Genomic DNA, 20,294 nt, shown 5'->3' with positions numbered 1-20,294 from the left:
TTGGCTGATATACAGTGGGTATAATAAGTATTCACCCCCCCTTAGATCTTTTCACATTATATTGTGTTACAAAGTGGGATTTAAATAATTTAATTGTGATTTTTTTTGTCATTGATCTACACAAGATACTCCATAATGTTAAAGTGAAAATAACATTATACAAATGTAAAATAAAAGACAAATAATAATATCTAAAATATAGTCGTTGCATAAGTATTCACCCCATAAATTAGTTCAGTTAGACCTAAATGACAGAGTGAAAAGTATACAGAACCAAATATACTGAATCAGAACATTCCAAAACATGCATCCTCTATGCAACAAGGCACTAAATTCATGCAAAAAAATTTATTGCCTCAGGGTTAGGGTTAGATCTTATCTATTCAAGGTGTATTAGTGATTTATTTTTCATTCATTTTTGGTGTAGATCGTTGGCATAAAAGTACACAAAATCCATTTTAATCCCACTTTGTAAGACAATAAAGGGGTGATACCCACTGTAGTAATGATTTTAATAGTCTGTACAAAAAATGCAATCATATTTTATAATTGATTTATATAATTGATTTCTCATACCCTACATTAAGAACATGTCTCCTGCTGTTTCAGACGCCATGCAGTGAGCCCCCCTCCCCGGCCCCTCTCCCCCTCACACACCTACGGCTACATCTCAAGCCCCCTGGCTCTGGACACAGACGGCATGGAGGAGCAGGAGATGTTGGAGGAAGAGGAGGAGGAGGATGGGGACGAGACAGACGCGGAGGTGGCCAAGGTGCACCACCACCCTCACCACCCCCACCACCCCCAGCAGATGCACCCCAGGAGGCTGCTGCTGCGGGGCCTGGAGCAGACGCCAGCCTCCAGCGTGGGGGACCTGGAGAGCTCTGTGACGGGCTCCATGATCAACGGCTGGGGTTCGGCCTCCGAGGAGGACAACGCCTCTTCAGGACGCTCCAGCGCCGTCAGCTCCTCAGACGGATCCTTCTTCACAGACGCCGACTTCGCCCAGGCTGTGGCCGCTGCTGCAGAGTACGCAGGCCTCAAGGTGGCCAAGTACCCCAACCCCACGCAAGGCCAGGAGGGAGGCCCCGGAGGTAAGCACATATATTCCTCACTAATATGATATTTTATCCTTATCAAGAAGAGTATAAAACAAGATCATGAGCACCTTAATTCCTTAGTCTAAGACGTTGGGGGAGTGGGGGTGCTAAGCTGACATATGGCATTGATTTATGATGGTCATACTATGGATCATTTAGCTATTTTAACAAGAGTGTGCAAAGCTGTCATCAAGGCAAATGGTGGCTATTTGAAGAATCTGATTTGTTTAACACTTTTTTGGTTACTACATGATTCCATATGTGTTATTTCATAGTGTTGATGTCTTCACTATTATTCTACAATGTAGAAAATAGTACAAATAAAGAAAAACCCTTGAATGAGTAGGTGTTGTAAAACTTTGGACCAGTAGTGTAGATTTTAGCCTTTTCTACTAAAGCCTATAGAAATGCTTTGAATTACAAATGCATAAATGGCAAAAAGGACAGTCAAAAATTAAATCATAAGAAACAAGGTTTTGAAGTGTCTGTCCTAAATCTAAGATATATATTTTTTTAATCTCAGGAAATACTTTTTATACATATTTAATCCCAAACTTCCATTTGTTTTTTATAAACCGGTATCGGTTACCTTCAGACGAGTCCCTTGACACTTGTGGGGGCCGTAGAGCAAAACGGAGAACGCCATCGTGTTCGTGAGAGTCTCCCCTTTCCATAGAGTAGTCAGAATAGTTTGGACGCCGTTTGGACGCTACAGACAAACACCGCTCTAGCTCTGCCACCTTTCACCGCAGATGCGGATATCTCTAACTTAAACTGACTGATTTTTATGGGGATTTTTTGTTTATGTAATTTAGATTGACGCACTTGTGTGAATCGACTCTAGGGGGTTAACTTTTATGAATCCCTTATTCTGCAAGCCCGCTGACAGAGGGACAACCTTTTCATGGTTTCATGCGCCTTACCAAATGTGTCTTTCCCTTCAGCACGAAAGTATCAAATGACCCCTTCAGGCCACCGTCCTGGCAGCCCCCTGTCCACAGACAGTAACATGAGCACGGCCAACATGCAGAAGAGGCTTCCTAAGAAGCAGAAACAGCACACTGCAGCGGGCCTCCCAGGGCTCCAGCGACGAGAGGCCTACCCTGAAGGTACAGCACAGGGCAACACATACTCTGCTCATTCATCACTAAAGTACTGTATGAGGTGGAACGTCATAACAAGGACTGGAGATGTACCATGGATCCATTTGTAATTACATTTACATTTACGTAATTTAGCAGACGCTCTTATCCAGAGCGACTTACAAATTGGTGCATTCACCTTATAGCCAGTGGGATAACCACTTTACAATATATATATTAATTTTTTTGGGGGGGTGGGGTAAGGGGGGGTAGAAGGATTACTTTATCCTATCCCAGGTATTCCTTAAAGAGGTGGGGTTTCAAGTGTCTCCGGAAGGTGGTGAGTGACTCCACTGTCCTGGCGTCGTGAGGGAGCTTGTTCCACCATTGGGGTGCCAGAGCAGTGAACAGTTTTGACTGGGCAGCGGGAACTGTGCTTCCGCAGAGGTAGGGGGGCCAGCAGGCCAGAGGTGGATGAACGCAATGCCCTCGTTTGGGTGTAGGGACTGATCAGAGCCTGAAGGTACAGAGGTGCCGTTCCCCTCACAGCTCCGTAGGCAAGCACCATGGTCTTGTAGCAGATGCGAGCTTCAACTGGAAGCCAGTGGAGTGTGCGGAGGAGCGGGGTGACGTGAGAGAACTTGGGAAGGTTGAACACCAGACGGGCTGCGGCATTCTGGATGAGTTGGAGGGGTTTAATGGCACAGGCAGGGAGCCCAGCCAACAGCGAGTTGCAGTAATCCAGACGGGAGATGATTAGGTGACTGGATTAGGACCTGTGCCGCTTCCTGTGTAAGGTAGGGTCGTACTCTCCGAATGTTGTAAAGCATGAACCTACAGGATCGGGTCACCGCCTTGATGTTAGCGGAGAACGACAGGGTGTTGTCCAGGGTCACGCCAAGGTTCTTTGCACTCTGGGAGGAGGACACAACGGAGTTGTCAACCGTGATGGCGAGATCATGGAACGGGCAGTCCTTCCCCGGGAGGAAGAGCAGCTCCGTCTTGCCGAGGTTCAGCTTGAGGTGGTGATCCGTCATCCACACTGATATGTCTGCTAGACATGCAGAGATGCGATTCGCCACCTGGTTATCAGAAGGGGGAAAGGAGAAGATTAGTTGTGTGTCGTCTGCGTAGCAATGATAGGAGAGGCCATGTGAGGATATGACAGAGCCAAGTGACTTGGTGTATAGCGAGAATAGGAGAGGGCCTAGAACTGAGCCCTGAGGGACACCAGTGGTGAGAGCACATGGTGCGGAGACAGATTCTCGCCACGCCACTTGGTAGGAGCGACCTGTCAGGTAATCTAGTGTTCTACTGCTGTAATACCTCATAATGAGTACTAGAGTTGTACCATGAATCCATTTGTAATCTAGTCCCCTAATACTGTAATACCTCATAATGAGGACTGTAGTTGTACCATGGTTCCATCTCTATTCTAGTGTTCTACTGCTGTAATACCTCATAATGAGTACTAGAGTTGGACCATGAATCCAACTGTATTCTAGTCCCCTAATACTGTCATACCTCACTACCCAGCCCCACCCATATGATGTATGGCATGGTGCCTGCCTGAGACACAGTGTCCAGGAGTGAGTGAGTGTGAGGGTGTCATAAGTCAGAGCTTTAATCATCTTCCCCTCGTGTGTGCGTGGCATCACTTCCAATCTGTGGCGGTGCTGAGCAGAACAGACTGGGGTAGATGGGAAGTATGGAGTGGGCCTGTCTCAGGGGACTGCTGTCCAGCTCCAGCCCGTTCTGCTGCTGCTGAAACTGGGATGTCTTCCACTCCAGCCAGCCACTAATGAAATTACCCCCAGGTGCTCTGGCTCTTATTGAAGTGGCCCCCTGGCCTCCACTCCAAGGAGCCAGGAATAAACAAAGCGGGGGCTAACTACAGAGTTACAACGCACAGCACTGGGAATATGCTTATCCTTGTCAAAGTGAAGAATGTTAACTTCAAGGGGATTTATTGTTGCTTTTTTTGTGGCCTATGTGTTAGTTTTAGTTCTGTTTTCCTCTGGGATTTAGCTTTTGTGTGTGTGAATGGATGTGTGCGTGTAGGTGCTTGTGTATGTGCATTGTCTCTGTCTGTGTGTGTGTGTGTGTGTGTGTGTGTGTGTGTGTGTGTGTGTGTGTGTATGTAAGTGCATGTGTCTGTGCATGTATGTGTGCGTGTGTGTGAATGGGTGCGTGTGTGTAGGTGCGTGTGTCTGTGTGTGTGTGTGTGTGTGAATGGATGCGTGCGTGTGTCTGTGCATTCTCTCTGTGTGTGTGTGTGTGTGCATATGTGTGTGTGTGTGTGTGTGTGTGTGTGTGTGTGTGTGTGTGGAGCTGGCTCTCCTCTTACTGTCAGGTGTCCTTGTGTGTTGAAAGTACTTGACAGGGAGATTTAATATCCAGCCCCACTCTGAGCCAGACCAGCTATTACTGCACCAAATCCCCCCTCCCCTCATCCCCCCTCCCCTCATCCCCCCTCCCCTCATCCCCCCCTCCCCTCATCCCCCCCTCCCCTCATCCTGCCTGCCTTCCACCCCATCCCCTCATCCCCCCTCCCCTCATCCTGCCTGCCTGCCTTCCACCCCATCCCCTCATCCCCCCTCCCCTCATCCTGCCTGCCTGCCTTCCACCCCATCCCCTCATCCCCCCTCCCCTCATCCTGCCTGCCTGCCTTCCACCCCATCCCCTCATCCCCCCTCCCCTCATCCTGCCTGCCTGCCTTCCACCCCATCCCCTCCCTTTGAAGTAATCTCTCCATCCCTCACTCTGCTCTCTTCCAGCTCCCTCCATCTCTCCTCCCTCCCTCCTCCCTCACTCCCCCTCTTTGTTCCCTATGTGCGTCTGAGAGGAGTGAGGAGGAGACCGACAGTTCTCCAGCCCTGGCTGTCTGTCTATCGGTCTAGTCTGGTCGCTGATTGTATTCTATCTAAATATATTGTTTTTCATTTGGAAGTTATTTCCTTGCCCTGTAGTGGTGGGCTTGGGGCTGAGTGAGTGACGTAGAGGTGATAGGGGAGGAGAGAGGTGATATGGGAGGAGAGAGGTGACAGGGGAGGAGAGAGGTGACAGGGGAGGAGAGAGTTGACAGGGGAGGAGAGAGGTGACAGGGGAGGAGAGAGATGACAGGGGAGGAGAGAGGTGATAGGGGAGGAGAGAGATGACAGGGGAGGAGAGAGATGACAGGGAGGGAGAGAGGTGATAGGGGAGGAGAGAGGTGATAGGGGAGGAGAGAGATGATAGGGGAGGAGAGAGGTGATAGGGGAGGAGAGAGGTGACGGGAGGAGGTGACAGGGGAGGAGAGAGGTGACAGGAGAGGAGAGAGGGGACAGGAGAGGAGAGAGGTGACAGGGGAGGAGAGAGGTGACGGGGAGGAGAGAGGTGATAGGGGAGGGGAGAGGTGATAGGTGAGGGGAGAGGTGATAGGGGAGGAGAGAGGTGATAGGGGAGGAGAGAGGTGACAGGGGAGGAGAGAGGTGACAGGGGAGGTGAGAGGTGACAGGGGAGGAGAGAGGTGACAAGGGAGGAGAGAGATGACAGGGGAGGAGAGAGGTGATAGGGGAGGAGAGAGGTGACAGGGGAGGAGAGAGATGACAGGGAGGGAGAGAGGTGATAGGGGAGGAGAGAGGTGATAGGGGAGGAGAGAGATGATAGGGGAGGAGAGAGGTGATAGGGGAGGAGAGAGGTGACGGGAGGAGAGAGGTGACGGGAGGAGAGAGGTGACAGGGGAGGAGAGAGGTGACAGGGGAGGAGAGAGGGGACAGGGGAGGAGAGAGGTGACAGGGGAGGAGAGAGGTGACTGGGAGGAGAGAGGTGATAGGGGAGGGGAGAGGTGATAGGGGAGGGGAGAGGTGATAGGGGAGGAGAGAGGTGATAGGGGAGGAGAGAGGTGACAGGGGAGGGGAGAGGTGACAGGGGAGGGGAGAGGTGACAGGGGAGGAGAGAGGTGATAGGGGATGAAAGAGGTGACAGGGGAGGAGAGAGATGACAGGGGAGGTGAGAGGGGAGGTGAGAGGTGACAGTGGAGGAGAGAGGTGATAGGGGAGGAGAGAGGTGATAGGGGAGGAGAGAGGTGATAGGGGAGGAGAGAGGTGATAGGGGAGGAGAGAGGTGACAGGGGAGGAGAGAGGTGACAGGGGAGGGGAGAGGTGACAGGGGAGGAGAGAGGTGACAGGGGAGGAGAGAGGTGATAGGGGAGGAGAGAGATGATAGGGGAGGAGAGAGGTGATAGGGGAGGAGAGAGGTGACAGGAGAGGAGAGAGGTGACAGGGGAGGAGAGAGGTGACAGGGGAGGAGAGAGTTGACAGGGGAGGAGAGAGGTGACGGGGAGGAGAGAGGTGACAGGGGAGGAGAGAGGTGACAGGGGAGGGGAGAGGTGACAGGGGAGGGGAGAGGTGACAGGGGAGGAGAGAGGTGACAGGGGAGGAGAGAGGTGATAGGGGAGAGGTGATAGGGGAGGAGAGAGGTGATAGGTGAGGAGAGAGGTGATAGGGGAGAGGTGATAGGGGAGGAGAGAGGTGACAGGGGAGGAGAGAGGTGACGGGGGAGGAGAGAGGTGATAGGGGAGAGGTGATAGGGGAGGAGAGAGGTGATAGGGGAGAGGTGATAGGGGAGGAGAGAGGTGACAGGGGAGGAGAGAGGTGATAGGGGAGAGGTGATAGGGGAGGAGAGAGGAGACAGGGGAGGTGAGAGGTGATAGGGGAGGAGAGAGGTGATAGGGTAGGAGATAGGTGACAGGGGAGGAGAGAGGTGATAGGGGAGGAGAGAGGTGATAGGGTAGGAGAGAGGTGACAGGGGAGGAGAGAGGTGACAGGGGAGGACAGGGGAGGAGAGAGGTGATAGGGGAGGAGAGAGGTGATAGGGTAGGAGAGAGGTGACAGGGGAGGAGAGAGGTGACAGGGGAGGAGAGAGGTGATAGGGGAGGAGAGAGGTGATAGGGTAGGAGAGAGATGACAGGGGAGGAGAGAGGTGATAGGGTAGGAGAGAGGTGACGGGGAGGAGAGAGGTGATAGGGGAGGGGAGAGGTGACAGGGGAGGAGAGAGGTGATGGGAGGAGAGAGGTGACAGGGGAGGAGAGAGGTGATAGGGGAGGAGAGAGGTGACAGGGGAGGAGAGAGATGACGGGGAGGAGAGAGGTGACAGGGGAGGGGAGAGGTGACAGGGGAGGGGAGAGGTGACAGGGGATTGGAGAGGTGACAGGGGAGGAGAGAGGTGACAGGGGAGGAGAGAGGTAGAAGGGAACACCCCTTTGGGTATAAATCTGACCATGTCAATTTCAGGCACACACACAGACATGTTTTCAAATACAGTGCATTCAGAAAGAATTCAGACCCCTTGACTTTTTCCACATTTTGTTAAAAAAAATTTTTATCCCCCCTCATCAATCTACACACAATAGATATGTTTCTACAACTTGATTGAAGTCCACCTCTGGTAAATTCAATTGACATGATTTGGAAAGGCACACACCTGTCCATATAAGGTCCCACAGTTGACAGTGCATGTCAGAGCAAAAACCAAGCCATGAGGTCGAAGGAATTGTCCGTAGATCTCTGAGACAGGATTGTGTCGAGGCACATTTCTGCAGCATTGAAGGTCCCCAAGAACACAGTGGCCTCCATCATTCTTAAATGGAAGAAGTTTGGAACAACCAAGACTCTTCCTAGAGCTGGCCGCCCAGCCAAACTGAGCAATCAGGGGAGAAGGGCCTTGGTCAGGGAGGTGACCAAGAACATGATGGTCTCTCTGACAGAGCTCCAGAGTTCCTCTGTGGAGATGGGAGAACCTTCCAGAAGGACAATGATCTCTGCAGCACTCCACCAATCAGGCCTTTATGGTAGAGTGGCCAGACGGAAGCCACTCCTCAGCAAAAGGCACATGACAGCCTGCTTGTCTGATGAAACGAAGATTGAACTCTTTGGCCTGAATGCTAAGCGTCACGTCTGGAGGAAACCTGGCACCATCCCTACGGTGAAGCATGGTGATGGCAGCATCATGCTGTGGGGATGTTTTTCAGCGGCAGGGACTGGGAGACTAGTCAGGATCGAGGGAAAGATGAACAGAGCAAAGTACAGAGAGATCCTTGATGACAACCTGCTCCAGATCGCTCAGGACCTCAGACTGGGGCAAAGGTTCACCTTCCAACAGGACAACGACCCTAAGCACACAGCCAAGACAACGCAGGAGTGGCTTCAGGACAAGTCTCTGAATGTCCTTGAGTGGCCCAGCCAGAGCCTGGACTTGAACCCGATCGAACATCTCTGGAGAGACCTGAAAATAGCTGTGTAGCAACGCTCCCCATCCAACCTGACAGAGCTTGAGAGGATCTGCAGAGAACAATGGGAGAAACTCCCCAAATACAGGTGTGCCAAGCTTGTAGCGTCATACCCAAGAAGACTCGAGGCTGTAATCGCTGCCAAAGGTGCTTCAACAAAGTACTGAGTAAAGGGTCTGAATACTTATGTAAATGTTATATTTACGTTTTCTTTTAAGCTGTTTTTGCTTTGTCATTATGGGGTATTGTGTGTAGATTGATGAGGGGAAAAAACTATTCAATCCATTTTAGAATAAGGCTGTAACGTAACAAAATGTGGAAAAAGTCAAGGGGTCTGAATACTTTCCGAATGCACTGTATACTGTAGTGTACCCCCCACATGGCAATTTCACACCCTGTTTGTTTATTTCTTCATGTATTTATTTCCATAGTAGTATGATGATGGGCCCCCCTGCTAGCTGTCCCCCCCTGATAGCTGTCCCCCCCTGCTGTCCAGTCCATTGGAGGTCAGAGCGAGAGCAGCAATCCACCCAGGACAGGACAGGACAGCCATAAATACCCAGAAATAGCAGCGGTTAACACTCTCCATCCCCCTTTCCCCTCTTTGACCTGCTCATTTCTGTCCTGTTTGCTCAGTGGATGGTGAGATGGTTTGAGGTTATTTCCCATGTGGTTCACATGCGTGTCTAATGCCTGTTTTAACCTCCACACTCAAGTTAACCCTTTCCATTCCCTCTTTGCTAGTATCTTCAATTAGCAAACACATTTATCCATACATTCAGTACAGGTGTCCAATGTGGGAATCAAACCTACAAACCTGGTGGTGTCCAACCAACTGAGCCATCGTTGAGGCCTTCTTTAATGCCCAGGGGCCGTATCCACAAAGCGTCTCAGAGTAGAAAGTTGGTTGTAAGTGCTGAGAATAGAGACGTTTTACTCCTACTCTGATGGGTCAAAATAAAAGCTATGCATGAAGCCTCTTTAGTCATAAGAGTCCCACCTAGTCGATAGATATTCAGGAGACCTCAGCTGTCCTAACCAGTTAAGAGTTACCAGCAGGTGTCTTGATATTAGAAAAAGGCAGCGAGTCAGTGGTTCCAGCACTAGAGCAAGCAAATTGCTTTAGAGTTGTTAAAATAATGTTTTGATATTTCTAGATGACCTATAAATAGTCTAGACCTACATGCAACAGCATCTCTTGCACTTTTGACAATGATTTCAGGAGCCCTAATTCATAGGATATGCCTAATTACACTAAGCTAGGGCCTCCCGAGTGGCGCAGCGGTCTAAGGTACTGCATCGCAGTGCTTGAGGCGTCACTACAGACGCGGGTTCCATCCCAGGCTGTGTCACAACCGACCGTGACCGGGAGTCCCACAGGGCAGCGCACAATTGGCCCAGCGTCGTCCGGGTTAGGGGAGGGTTTGGCCGGAACTTTGGCGACAAACCTCCCGCTTTACTTGTCTCATCGCGCACTAGCAACTCCTTGTGGCCGGGCGCCTGCAGGTTGACCTCGGTCGTCAGTTGAATGGGGTTTCCTCCGACACGTTGGTTGGATTAAGCAGGCGGGTGTTAAGGAGCGCGGTTAGGCGGGGCATGTTTCGGAGGACGCATGACTTGACCTTCGCCTCTCCCGAGCCCGTTGGGGAGTTCCAGCGATGAGACAAGATCGTAATTGGATATGACGAAAAAGGGGGGTATTTGTTATTTCAAGTTATCCCTTTGGAGTGCAATATCACAATGTTAAAAAAATATGCCTAAATTGGGCATGCCTATAAGTTGGGCAGTTCAAAGCATCTATGGCCTATGTTATAGACATGCTCCGGAACTTTGGCGACAAACCTCCCGCTTTGGGCTGGATGTGTCAATGTTTAGTTTATACATGCATAATCTATGAGCAGAATAGCTGTCTTACCTCAGTTAGCCACAAAATCCCTAGTTTGAAAGCAAATGTTTTCCTGGAAGCTGTGCTGCGCCATTTTCTCTACATTTTCCTCCACGCGGCACAGCCCCCTAGCAATTCAAGTTCAACCAATGAGCTTCATCCCCTCGCCATATGAGTGACAGTTAGAAAGATGCACAGCATGCACCCACAGCATAGTGAGAGAGAGAGCAATGATGTGGTGCACATATCTGCACATATGTGACGTGGTACGCCATTTTTGGGGACTGCTTTTGGCTCGTGAATTCTACTTTCAGAACTACTGGCTAAAAGGTATACAAAAGTACCAGAGAATCCCTTTAACTTTGATTGTGTCAGTAAAAATTATAGACCTTTTCAAACATTATGCAACATTATCTGCAAGTGATTTGAAGCATATTGTGCCAAAGCGAATTAAAGTTGTTGAATGGGAGTGGCGAGTGTGATGATATAACGGTAATATTATTTAAAAAATCAGCTTTTAACAACCATCGTACTGTATGATTCATTGCAATATGCCTATCAGATTGGTTTGAAAAGGTCATGCATGCCAACATATTAATCAAGAATTAGGCAAAGTGATCGGGTCAGGCGAAAATTATATCAGACTTTTTTACCATTGCGACATTTGACATTGTACAGTCACATTCACCGTGGTTTTCTCACGCGTGCTATAGCGTTCACAGCTGCCCATGCCTCATCGTGATTGGTTATTCCCCATCATTTGCAAGTTGGTCAATGAGCATCATCAGTATCTTTCCTTTGCGGTACGTCGATCATGACCACCAGCTGAGATAAACTTTTATGAGTTGATTTTACTCCTGGTTCAGAGTTTGTGTGAGCAGTGTCTTAACGTCATCCTAAAACCTACTCTGAGCTGAGAGATTTTTAAGTCTTAAAAGAGGTTTTAACAGGATTCCTAGGACCTTTTCTGAGATGCTTTGTGGATACGGGCCCTGCTCTTGAAACCTGGCCTCTGTCCTCACCTCCATGAGTCCATAAATCTGCCTGGTTGTCCTACCTCCTCATGTAGTGGGCTATATCTCACAGACAGTGGCATTGATCGGATCCTGATTGAGGTAGGAGGCAGGGGAGATATAAAAAAAACTGCAGACGCTTTTCCGCCGTATGATATCGACTGACCCATTGTGTATTCAGGAGGTGTGTGTGTTGTGTGTATATTAGACCTTCCTGATTCGACCAAAGCGCCACAGAAAAAAATGCACTGGCAACTCCTTTAGCCCCCGAGTGTGTAAAATGTTCCAACAGTGTGTGATTCAGCTCACAGTATACACAGTGGAACAGTGGTGTTAAGGTGTTAAACATGGTGGACATTGGGATGCTGGGTGTGACCGGCGTTGGGATGCTGGGTGTGACCGGCGTTGGGATGCTGGGTGTGATTGGCGTTGGGATGCTGGGTGTGACCGGCGTTGGGATGCTGGGTGTGAGCGGCGTTGGGATGCTGGATGTGAGCGGCGTTGGGATGCTGGATGTGAGCGGCGTTGGGATGCTGGATGTGAGCGGTGTTGGGATGCTGGGTGTGAGCGGCGTTGGGATGCTGGGTGTGAGCGGCGTTGGGATGCTGGATGTGAGCGGTGTTGGGATGCTGGGTGTGAGCGGCGTTGGGATGCTGGGTGTGAGCGGCGTTGGGATGCTGGATGTGAGCGGCGGCAATGGCTGGTTGCTATGTTTATTAACTTTGTTATCCTGTGTGGATTACAGCCGGGCCGGCCGACAGAGCTGAGCCATCACTCAACTGGGAGGCTGATTAAAAGATGAAAAGCCATCGATCGCGAGCAGAGCAGACAAGGCTTTTCTCAGGCAGCGTGTTTTGTTTGGACGGGTGTGTGTGTGTGTGTGTGTGTGTGTGTGTGTGTGTGTGTGTGTGTGTGTGTGTGTGTGTGTGTGTGTGTGTGTGTGTGTGTCTAGAGGTGTGAGCGCTCAGGCAGCCCACCAGTCAGGCTCATATGAATAATGGCTCAAGGACAGACATCATTGATTCATCGACAGGGGAAGTGGAGCGGGTCAGAGAGCCAGCTGTTGACCGTCACGCTCCCCTCTGCCAACCCTCTCTCTCCTCCATCTCTCTCTCTCTCCTCCATCTCTCTCTCTCTCCTCCATCTCTCTCTCTCCTCCATCTCTCTATCTCCTCCATCTCTCTCTCTCTCCACCATCTCTCTCTCTCTCCTCCATCTCTCTCTCTCCTCCATCTCTACCTCTCCTCCATCGCTTTCTCTCCTCCATCTCTCTCTCTCTCCGCCATCTCTCTCTCGCTCCTCCATCTCTCTCTCCTCCATCTCTCTCTCTCCTCCATCTCTCTCTACTCCATCTTTCTCTCCTCCATCTCTCTCTCTCCTCCATCTCTCTCTCCTCCATCTCTCTCTCTCCTCCATCTCTCTCTCCTCCATCTCTCTCTCTCCTCCATCTCTCTCTCTTCTCCATCTCTCTCCTCCATATCTCTCTCTCTCCTCCATCTCTCTCTCCTCCATCTCTCTCTCTCCTCCATCTCTCTCTCTCCTCCATCTCTCTCTCTCCTCCATCTCTCTCTCTTCCCCATATCTCTCTCCCTCCTCCATCTCTCTCTCTCTCTCCTCCATCTCTCTCTCCTCCATCTCTCTCTCTCTCCTCCATATCTCTCTCCTCCATCTCTCTCTCTCTCCTCCATCTCTCTCTCTCTCCTCATCTCTCTCTCTCCTCCATCTCTCTCTCCTCCATCTCTCTTTCTCTCCTCCATCTCTATCTCCTCCATCTCTCTCGCTCTCAGCCATCTCTCTCTCTCTCCTCCATCTCTCTCTCTCCTCCATCTCTCTCTCCTCCATCTTTCTCTCTCCTCCATCTCTCTCTCTCCATCTCTCTATCTCCTCCATCTCTCTCTCTCCCCCATCTCTCTCTCTCTCCTCCATCTCTTTCTCTCCTCCAACTCTCTCTCTCTCCTCCATCTCTCTCTCTCTCCTCCATCTCTTTCTCTCCTCCATCTCTCTCTCTCTCCTCCATCTCTTTCTCTCCTCCATCTCTCTTTCTCTCCTCCATCTCTCTCTCTCCTCCATCTCTCTCTCTCTCCTCCATCTCTTTCTCTCCTCCATCTCTCTCTCTCTCCTCCATCTTTCTATCTCTCCTCCATCTCTCTCTCTCCTCCCCTCGCTCTCCTCCATCTCTCTCTCCTCCATCTCTCTCTCTCCTCCCCTCTCTCACTTCGTCCCCTAACTCTCTCTCCTCTTTCCGCTTTATCTCACACCTCTACTTCTCCTCTATCTCCCCTTCCTTTCCTCTCTCTCACCTCTTTCCCTTCACTCCTCTCTCCCTCCCTCCATATTCCATTTATCCCTCTCTTCCTGCCATTCCCCCTTACCTCCCCACTATCTCCCCTCTCTGTCGTCTCAGTCCAGAGTATTTCCGCTCGGCCAGGCTGTGCGTAGACAGTAAAGTCCAGAGTGCTTCCGCTCAGCCAGGCTGTGTGAACACAGTACATCTGTGTTTGTGTCTCACCTTGCACGTGCAAGACAACCGAGTGATAGTTCATGTACAGTATATTAGCTGGTGGCTAGGCTGTAATGGCTCTAATGGCTAGGCTCTAATGGTTAGGCTGTAATCCAGAGCACATTGACTCATGTCACTTACATCACACACCCTAACATGAGTTTTGAACTGAGTAACTAATGTCCTCCTCTTCCTGTGTTTATCTTCCAGATCTGCCCCCTCCCCCCATCCCCCCTCCAGCGGGGCTCAAGTCCCCCACACACCCCTCCAAGACAGCCCTGGAGGCCCGGGGGATTATGTCCCCCAAGGCAGGCGAGGGCAGGGACAGGAGAGGGGGCTCAGGAGGAGGGTACCGGCCACGGGAGGGATCGGACCCCCGTACCAGCTCCTCGGAGCGCCGGGAGACCCAGGACAGACAGAAGATCCCCCGCACAGGGAAAGGGAATAAACAGGAGGGGAGCAGCACCAAGGCACGCCAACACCCAGGTACAGAGAACACCTAGGGACATGGAACACCCAGGTACAGAGAACACCTAGGGACATGGAACACCCAGGGACAGAGAACACCTAGGGACATGGAACACCCAGGTACAGAGAACACCTAGGGACATGGAACACCCAGGTACAGAGAACACCTAGGGACATGGAACACCCAGGTACAGAGAACACCTAGGGACATGGAACACCCAGGTACAGAGAACACTTAGGTACATGGAACACCCAGGTACAGAGAACACCTAGGGACATGGAACACCCAGGTACAGAGAACACCTAGGGACATGGAACACCCAGGGACAGAGAACACCTAGGGACATAGAACACCCAGGTACAGAGAACACCTAGGTACATGGAACACCCAGGTACAGAGAACACCTAGGGACATGGAACACCCAGGTACAGAGAACACCTAGGGACATGGAACACCCAGGTACAGAGAACACCTAGGGACATGGAACACCCAGGGACAGAGAACACCTAGGGACATGGAACACCCAGGTACAGAGAACACCTAGGGACATGGAACACCCAGGTACAGAGAACACCTAGGGACATGGAACACCCAGGTACAGAGAACACCTAGGGACATGGAACACCCAGGTACAGAGAACACTTAGGTACATGGAACACCCAGGTACAGAGAACACCTAGGGACATGGAACACCCAGATACAGAGAACACCTAGGGACATGGAACACCCAGGTACAGAGAACACCTAGGGACATGGAACACCCAGGGACAGAGAACACCTAGGTACATGGAACTAGTGGCATTTAACTTAGCAGAATATTGTTATTTCTGCCCTGTAGACATGCCACTGACAGTGCCACTTTAGATTGTGAATAGCTGTATGTACTGTGTTGAAGGACATGAGTTCTCAGTGTGTCCTCTCTCCTGTTTTGTCCCAGGACCAGAGGACATCCTGCCCTACAGCCGCCCCTCCTTCCCCACGGTCCACAGTCCCCGAGACAGGGACCCCAGCTCCTCCAGCTCCATGTCCTCCCGGGGCTCAGGGGGCCGGCGGAGAGGAGAGGGGGGGCCAGGGGCCCGCAGGAACCCCAACGACATGGGCCTCAACACCATGGGGGCCTTCCAGCCAGGAGACGATGACTTAGAGGTACAGCACATGTCGACTGGCTAACTCATAGTGTTACTGCAGATTTAGTATTGGTGGATTACTGACCACTGGCTTAGATTACATGCTGTGTATATATTTGTATGCTTACTGAAATGTCTGTTGTGTTGTCCTGTTCCCCAGATGGTGGAGAGCTGAAGTACTAGACGGGATGAACAGGAAGTACTGTCCAGAATGAAGTTTCCCGAGAGGAGGAATGCCGTGATCGTTCCCCTGCCCATTTGAAATATCTCAGTATCTCACCATCATGTTTGCTGACAAATACTGTACATCAATTGTGTTTCTATACATCTGGAAAACAAACCAATTGTTTTTCTAATTTATCATTTTCTATGTCCATTTTAAAGAAAAAAAAAGTCAAGCAAAATACCCAGTAGTATGTAATGTTTTATTAAGGTGATAGGGAGTGCAGTGGACTCCAGGTATTGACACAATCCACTTGGCTTGCCTCTGCCCTTACAGCCAGGTGTTACTGTAATGCCATGAGTTACAAGCAGAGGGGTGGACTGTCTTGTAAATATACCTGTACACATAATGTCCTTTTGTATAGCGTACTTCAAATTTGTCTTCCTTGTTTTATTTCGCAAATTATAATTTTATCATGCCAGTAAATATAATTATTTTATTGTTTTCCATCCATGTTGTAAATTGCTATATTATTTAGCCGCCCCAAGAAAGTGCCACTGTTCTTTTTCTTTTTGTAATGCACTGTTATATTTTTGGGTCGTTGTCAATGTTTGTTATTTGTTTTACTTTGGTTTTAAAAGCACAATCACTAAACTTTATTTTAAACCATTTTATCTATTAACCTTTTTGTCTTATTGGAGGAATACAGGTATGACAAAAAGAGTCTTGTTAATCCTGATGATGATGATGATGTAGGTAAAGGTGATAAGCTGTTTACGATGGGCGTGGATTGAAAGGAGACTTCCTGTGTCATGATTGGCTCATTTCAGATTCTGATGCTAGCTCATGTGACGACCCCCAACACAGACACGGTTATTGTGGGTCATAGCAGCAATGTAAATGTGTTTTTGAATTGACCGTAGTTCCAGCCATTGCACATTCATTCAAACGGTTACATTGTCTACTAATGCACTTAAAAGAATGTAACATATAGAAAATGGGCGACACCTTGTGAATCTGGAGAGGCCGTGATTGGACAAGGAGAGTCTCTTTTCCAGAGAAGGGATTGGTCGGTGGATCCCTTCTCTGGAGGAGAGAGGGTTCTGTTGTTTATTCATCTGCAAACATTTGTTTCGTAAAGCAAAAAAAGCAAAATAACTTTATGAATAAAAAATGTTCAAACGGCTAGCGCTCCCGCCTTTTTTTCTCTCCAGATATCAGAAGAAAATGGCCCTAGGGACTGCATGTCCCCTGGGGTGTCCCCTGGGGCCTCTCTCTCTCTCGCTGAAGCTCTCCTCGCTACATTTGAAGATCAGAGCTCAGGCCTTTCGGTTGGTATTTGAAATGTGTGTGACTCCTGGGTCTGCTACTGCTAACACAAAGGCTCTTAGTTGCGGTACAGGCCAAACCATATTGAGTGGCATCATTTGAAGGCAACTTTTGTGCTGTTCATTTAGCTGTTTGGATGCAGTTTAGTTGAAGGGTAGTGAGCAGGCTGTGCTGCTCTCTAAGGGACATGAGTGTTGTTGTGTCTCATTAAAAAGGCTATTACACTATGGTTAGCCCTACAATTACATACTAAGGATTCACTAATCCTAAAATGTCATTTTTTCACACAATATTTATCAAAAATATCCTTAAATACCAATAACAGTGAGTCTCTTATTGTTGCTGTAAGTTGTTAATTCATTTGATTGTTATGTGGTTATCTTTGGGATGCAGCTGCTATAACTCAACAGGAGGCAGCCAACACCAACATATTCTTAGGATTATTATTCATGAATACTGATTTCTGACTAAAACTAAAGACACCCACTAAACAGAACATTCCATCTCTTTCCCCCCATGGAATGTTCCAGTACACAGGAGTATTACAATACGTGTACAGTATAGACCAGGTAAAGCACAATAAACATGAGATATGGGCATACAATACTATTCATCAAAGTAATAGGAAAATAATATTCTGACAGATGACAGTACTTGTATTGACATTTTCATCCTAGGTATAATGAGAAAGCAATGCCAATATAAAGCTCAATGTCAATTGAAATCCATTAGTCTTACTTGCCTCAAAGGCTACAAGATACTGCAGGATCAGAACACCACCCAGACCCATAATATACTGTAGGATCAGAACACCACCCAGACCCACAATATACTGTAGGATCAGAACACCACCCAGACCCATAATATACTGTAGGATCAGAACACCACCCAGACAATATACTGTAGCATAAGAACACCACCCAGACCCACAATATACTGTAGGATCAGAACACCACCCAGACCCACAATATACTGTAGGATCAGAACACCACCCAGATCCACAATATACTGTAGGATCAGAACACCACCCAGACCCACAATATACTGTAGGATCAGAACACCACCCAGATCCACAATATACTGTAGGATCAGAACACCACCCAGACCCACAATATACTGTAGGATCAGAACACCACCCAGACCCACAATATACAACAGGATCAGCTCCTGTAAGTCGCTCTGGATAAGAGCGTCTGCTAAATGACTAAAATGTAAATGTAAACACCACCCAGACCCACAATATACAACAGGATCAGAACACTACCCAGACAATATACTGCAGGATCAGAACACCACCCAGACAATATACTGCAGGATCAGAACACCACCCAGACAATATACTGCAGGATCAGAACACCACCCAGACAATATACTACAGGATCAGAACACCACCCAGACAATATACTACAGGATCAGAACACCACCCAGACAATATACTGCAGGATCAGAACACCACCCAGACAATATACTGCAGGATCAGAACACCACCCAGACATTATGCTGTAGAATCAGAACACCACCCAGACAATATACTGCAGGATTAGAACACCACCCAGACAATATACTGCAGGATCAGAACACCACCCAGACAATATGCTGTAGGATCAGAACACCACCCAGACAACATACTGCAGGATCAGGACACTACCCAGACAATATGCTGTAGGATCAGAACACCACCCAGACAATATACTGCAGGATCAGAACACCACCCAGACAATATACTGCAGGATCAGAACACCACCCAGACAATATACTGCAGGATCAGAACACCACCCAGACAATATACTGTAGGATCAGAACACCACCCAGACAATATACTGCAGGATCAGAACACCACCCAGACAATATGCTGTAGGATCAGAACACCACCCAGACAATATACTGTAGGATCAGAACACCACCCTGACAATATGCTGTAGGATCAGAACACCACCCAGACAATATATTGCAGGATCAGAACACCACCCAGACAGTATACTGTAGGATCAGAACACCACCCAGACAATATACTGCAGGATCAGAACACCACCCTGACAATATACTGCAGGATCAGAACACCACCCAGACAATATGCTGTAGGATCAGAACACCACCCAGACAATATGCTGCAGGATCAGAACACCACCCAGACAATATGCTGTAGAATCAGAACACCACCCTGACAATATGCTAATGTAAAGGTGATGATAATAATCTTACAACATAATAATACAAATATAAAACACAACATTCCAATTCCATGAGTCCATTATGTTATTCACGATATCTCTTTTCTCATGACATGTAATAAACCTATAGTGAGCCGTAGAGAAGCTTATTGACAAGCTTAGATTGTTTTCAATTAGGCGTATGGAGGCAAGGTGCTTTTATGAGGTTAAGTACCCACCTACAGTAGCCTTCCCATTGAGGCTGACTGGTCTCATCATCCCATCGCTTGCTTTAGCTGCTGACTTAGCTGAACAAAGTGTCCAGAACGATTAAAGATGCCAGTGTCTCCATGGTGTGACTCTGGATAGTGGTTTAGCCTAATTGGAGAAGGAAATGCATTTGTTCCAGTTTATTACACCTAAACCTAGCTTCTCCCTGTTCGCACTGTGGCTATAGTCTCACCGTTGGGACTCATGTGAGGACCGCTTTCTCTGTCTGGGGTTATTTAAATACCATTCACGGAATTGATAGGGCCGCCTTAACATGCCACCTTCTGGGTTAGGCAGAATTGGAATGGAAGTTGTGTTTTCATAAGCTAATGATCAGTACTGCCCACCTCAGCTGGGGGGAGGGTCAGGAGGCCTCTGAAACCAATCAGAGAGAGAAGTGGATTCTACAGGTATCTCCAACAGACTGACTCAGGTAAATGTACAGGTTCTAATACAATGGTAAGATGTGCACGAGTAATAGTATGAACGTAACCATGTAAATAATTAAGCAGCACGACATCAATCCAAAGCACGAGTCTGCTGTCTATTCTAAGTGCGCTGCTCAGTGGTTTTAATGTAATTATTCTTAGCCAATATGTATTCAACATGTCCCCAAAAGTATTACTGTGTTTTAAGTTTATTATTTTACAACGATATGAACATTTTAAAGTCAGGTTCAAGTGTAATCTGTTGAGTATTGAGGTGGTCTCCAGTATATTTCCCCTCTTCCTCCTCCTCCTCCTCCTCCTCCTCCTCCTCCCTGTTAGTCTGTGCTCTGAGCCGGCCACTCCCCCTCCATTCCCCCAGGTGTTCCCTAATGAGCAAAAAAAAATTGAGCAGGGGTGAGCATCCCCTATGCCACCATCCGTCATTCTAATGAGCAGAAGGAAGGAGTGAGGGGTGTCCCCACACCTCTCAATGAGATGCAGGTGATTACA

General features: G+C 48.8%; 1 protein-coding gene across 1 annotated transcript in view; it reads left to right on the top strand.

Annotated features, from left to right (window-relative positions):
• The window catches only part of LOC311120177 (roundabout homolog 1-like), a gene marked incomplete at its 5' end in the record, with an annotated part of 60,916 nt that extends 44,123 nt beyond the window's left edge, over positions 1-16,793 (top strand). The window contains 5 exons of the mRNA XM_084194795.1: positions 610-1,094; positions 2,045-2,209; positions 14,059-14,334; positions 15,255-15,463; positions 15,605-16,793. Of these exons, the coding sequence (XP_084050921.1) occupies positions 610-1,094; positions 2,045-2,209; positions 14,059-14,334; positions 15,255-15,463; positions 15,605-15,619 (1,150 nt within the window). The remainder of the gene's footprint in view (positions 1-609; positions 1,095-2,044; positions 2,210-14,058; positions 14,335-15,254; positions 15,464-15,604) is intronic.
• Positions 16,794-20,294: the final 3,501 nt, after the last annotated feature.

The sequence above is a fragment of the Coregonus lavaretus genome, assembly GCF_964263955.1.
Source record: "Coregonus lavaretus genome assembly, contig: HAP1_SCAFFOLD_2942, whole genome shotgun sequence".
Taxonomy (NCBI): Eukaryota; Metazoa; Chordata; class Actinopteri; order Salmoniformes; family Salmonidae; genus Coregonus; species Coregonus lavaretus.
The sequence above is the reverse complement of the archived record's forward strand: the minus strand, read 5'-3'. Positions and strand labels throughout refer to the sequence as shown.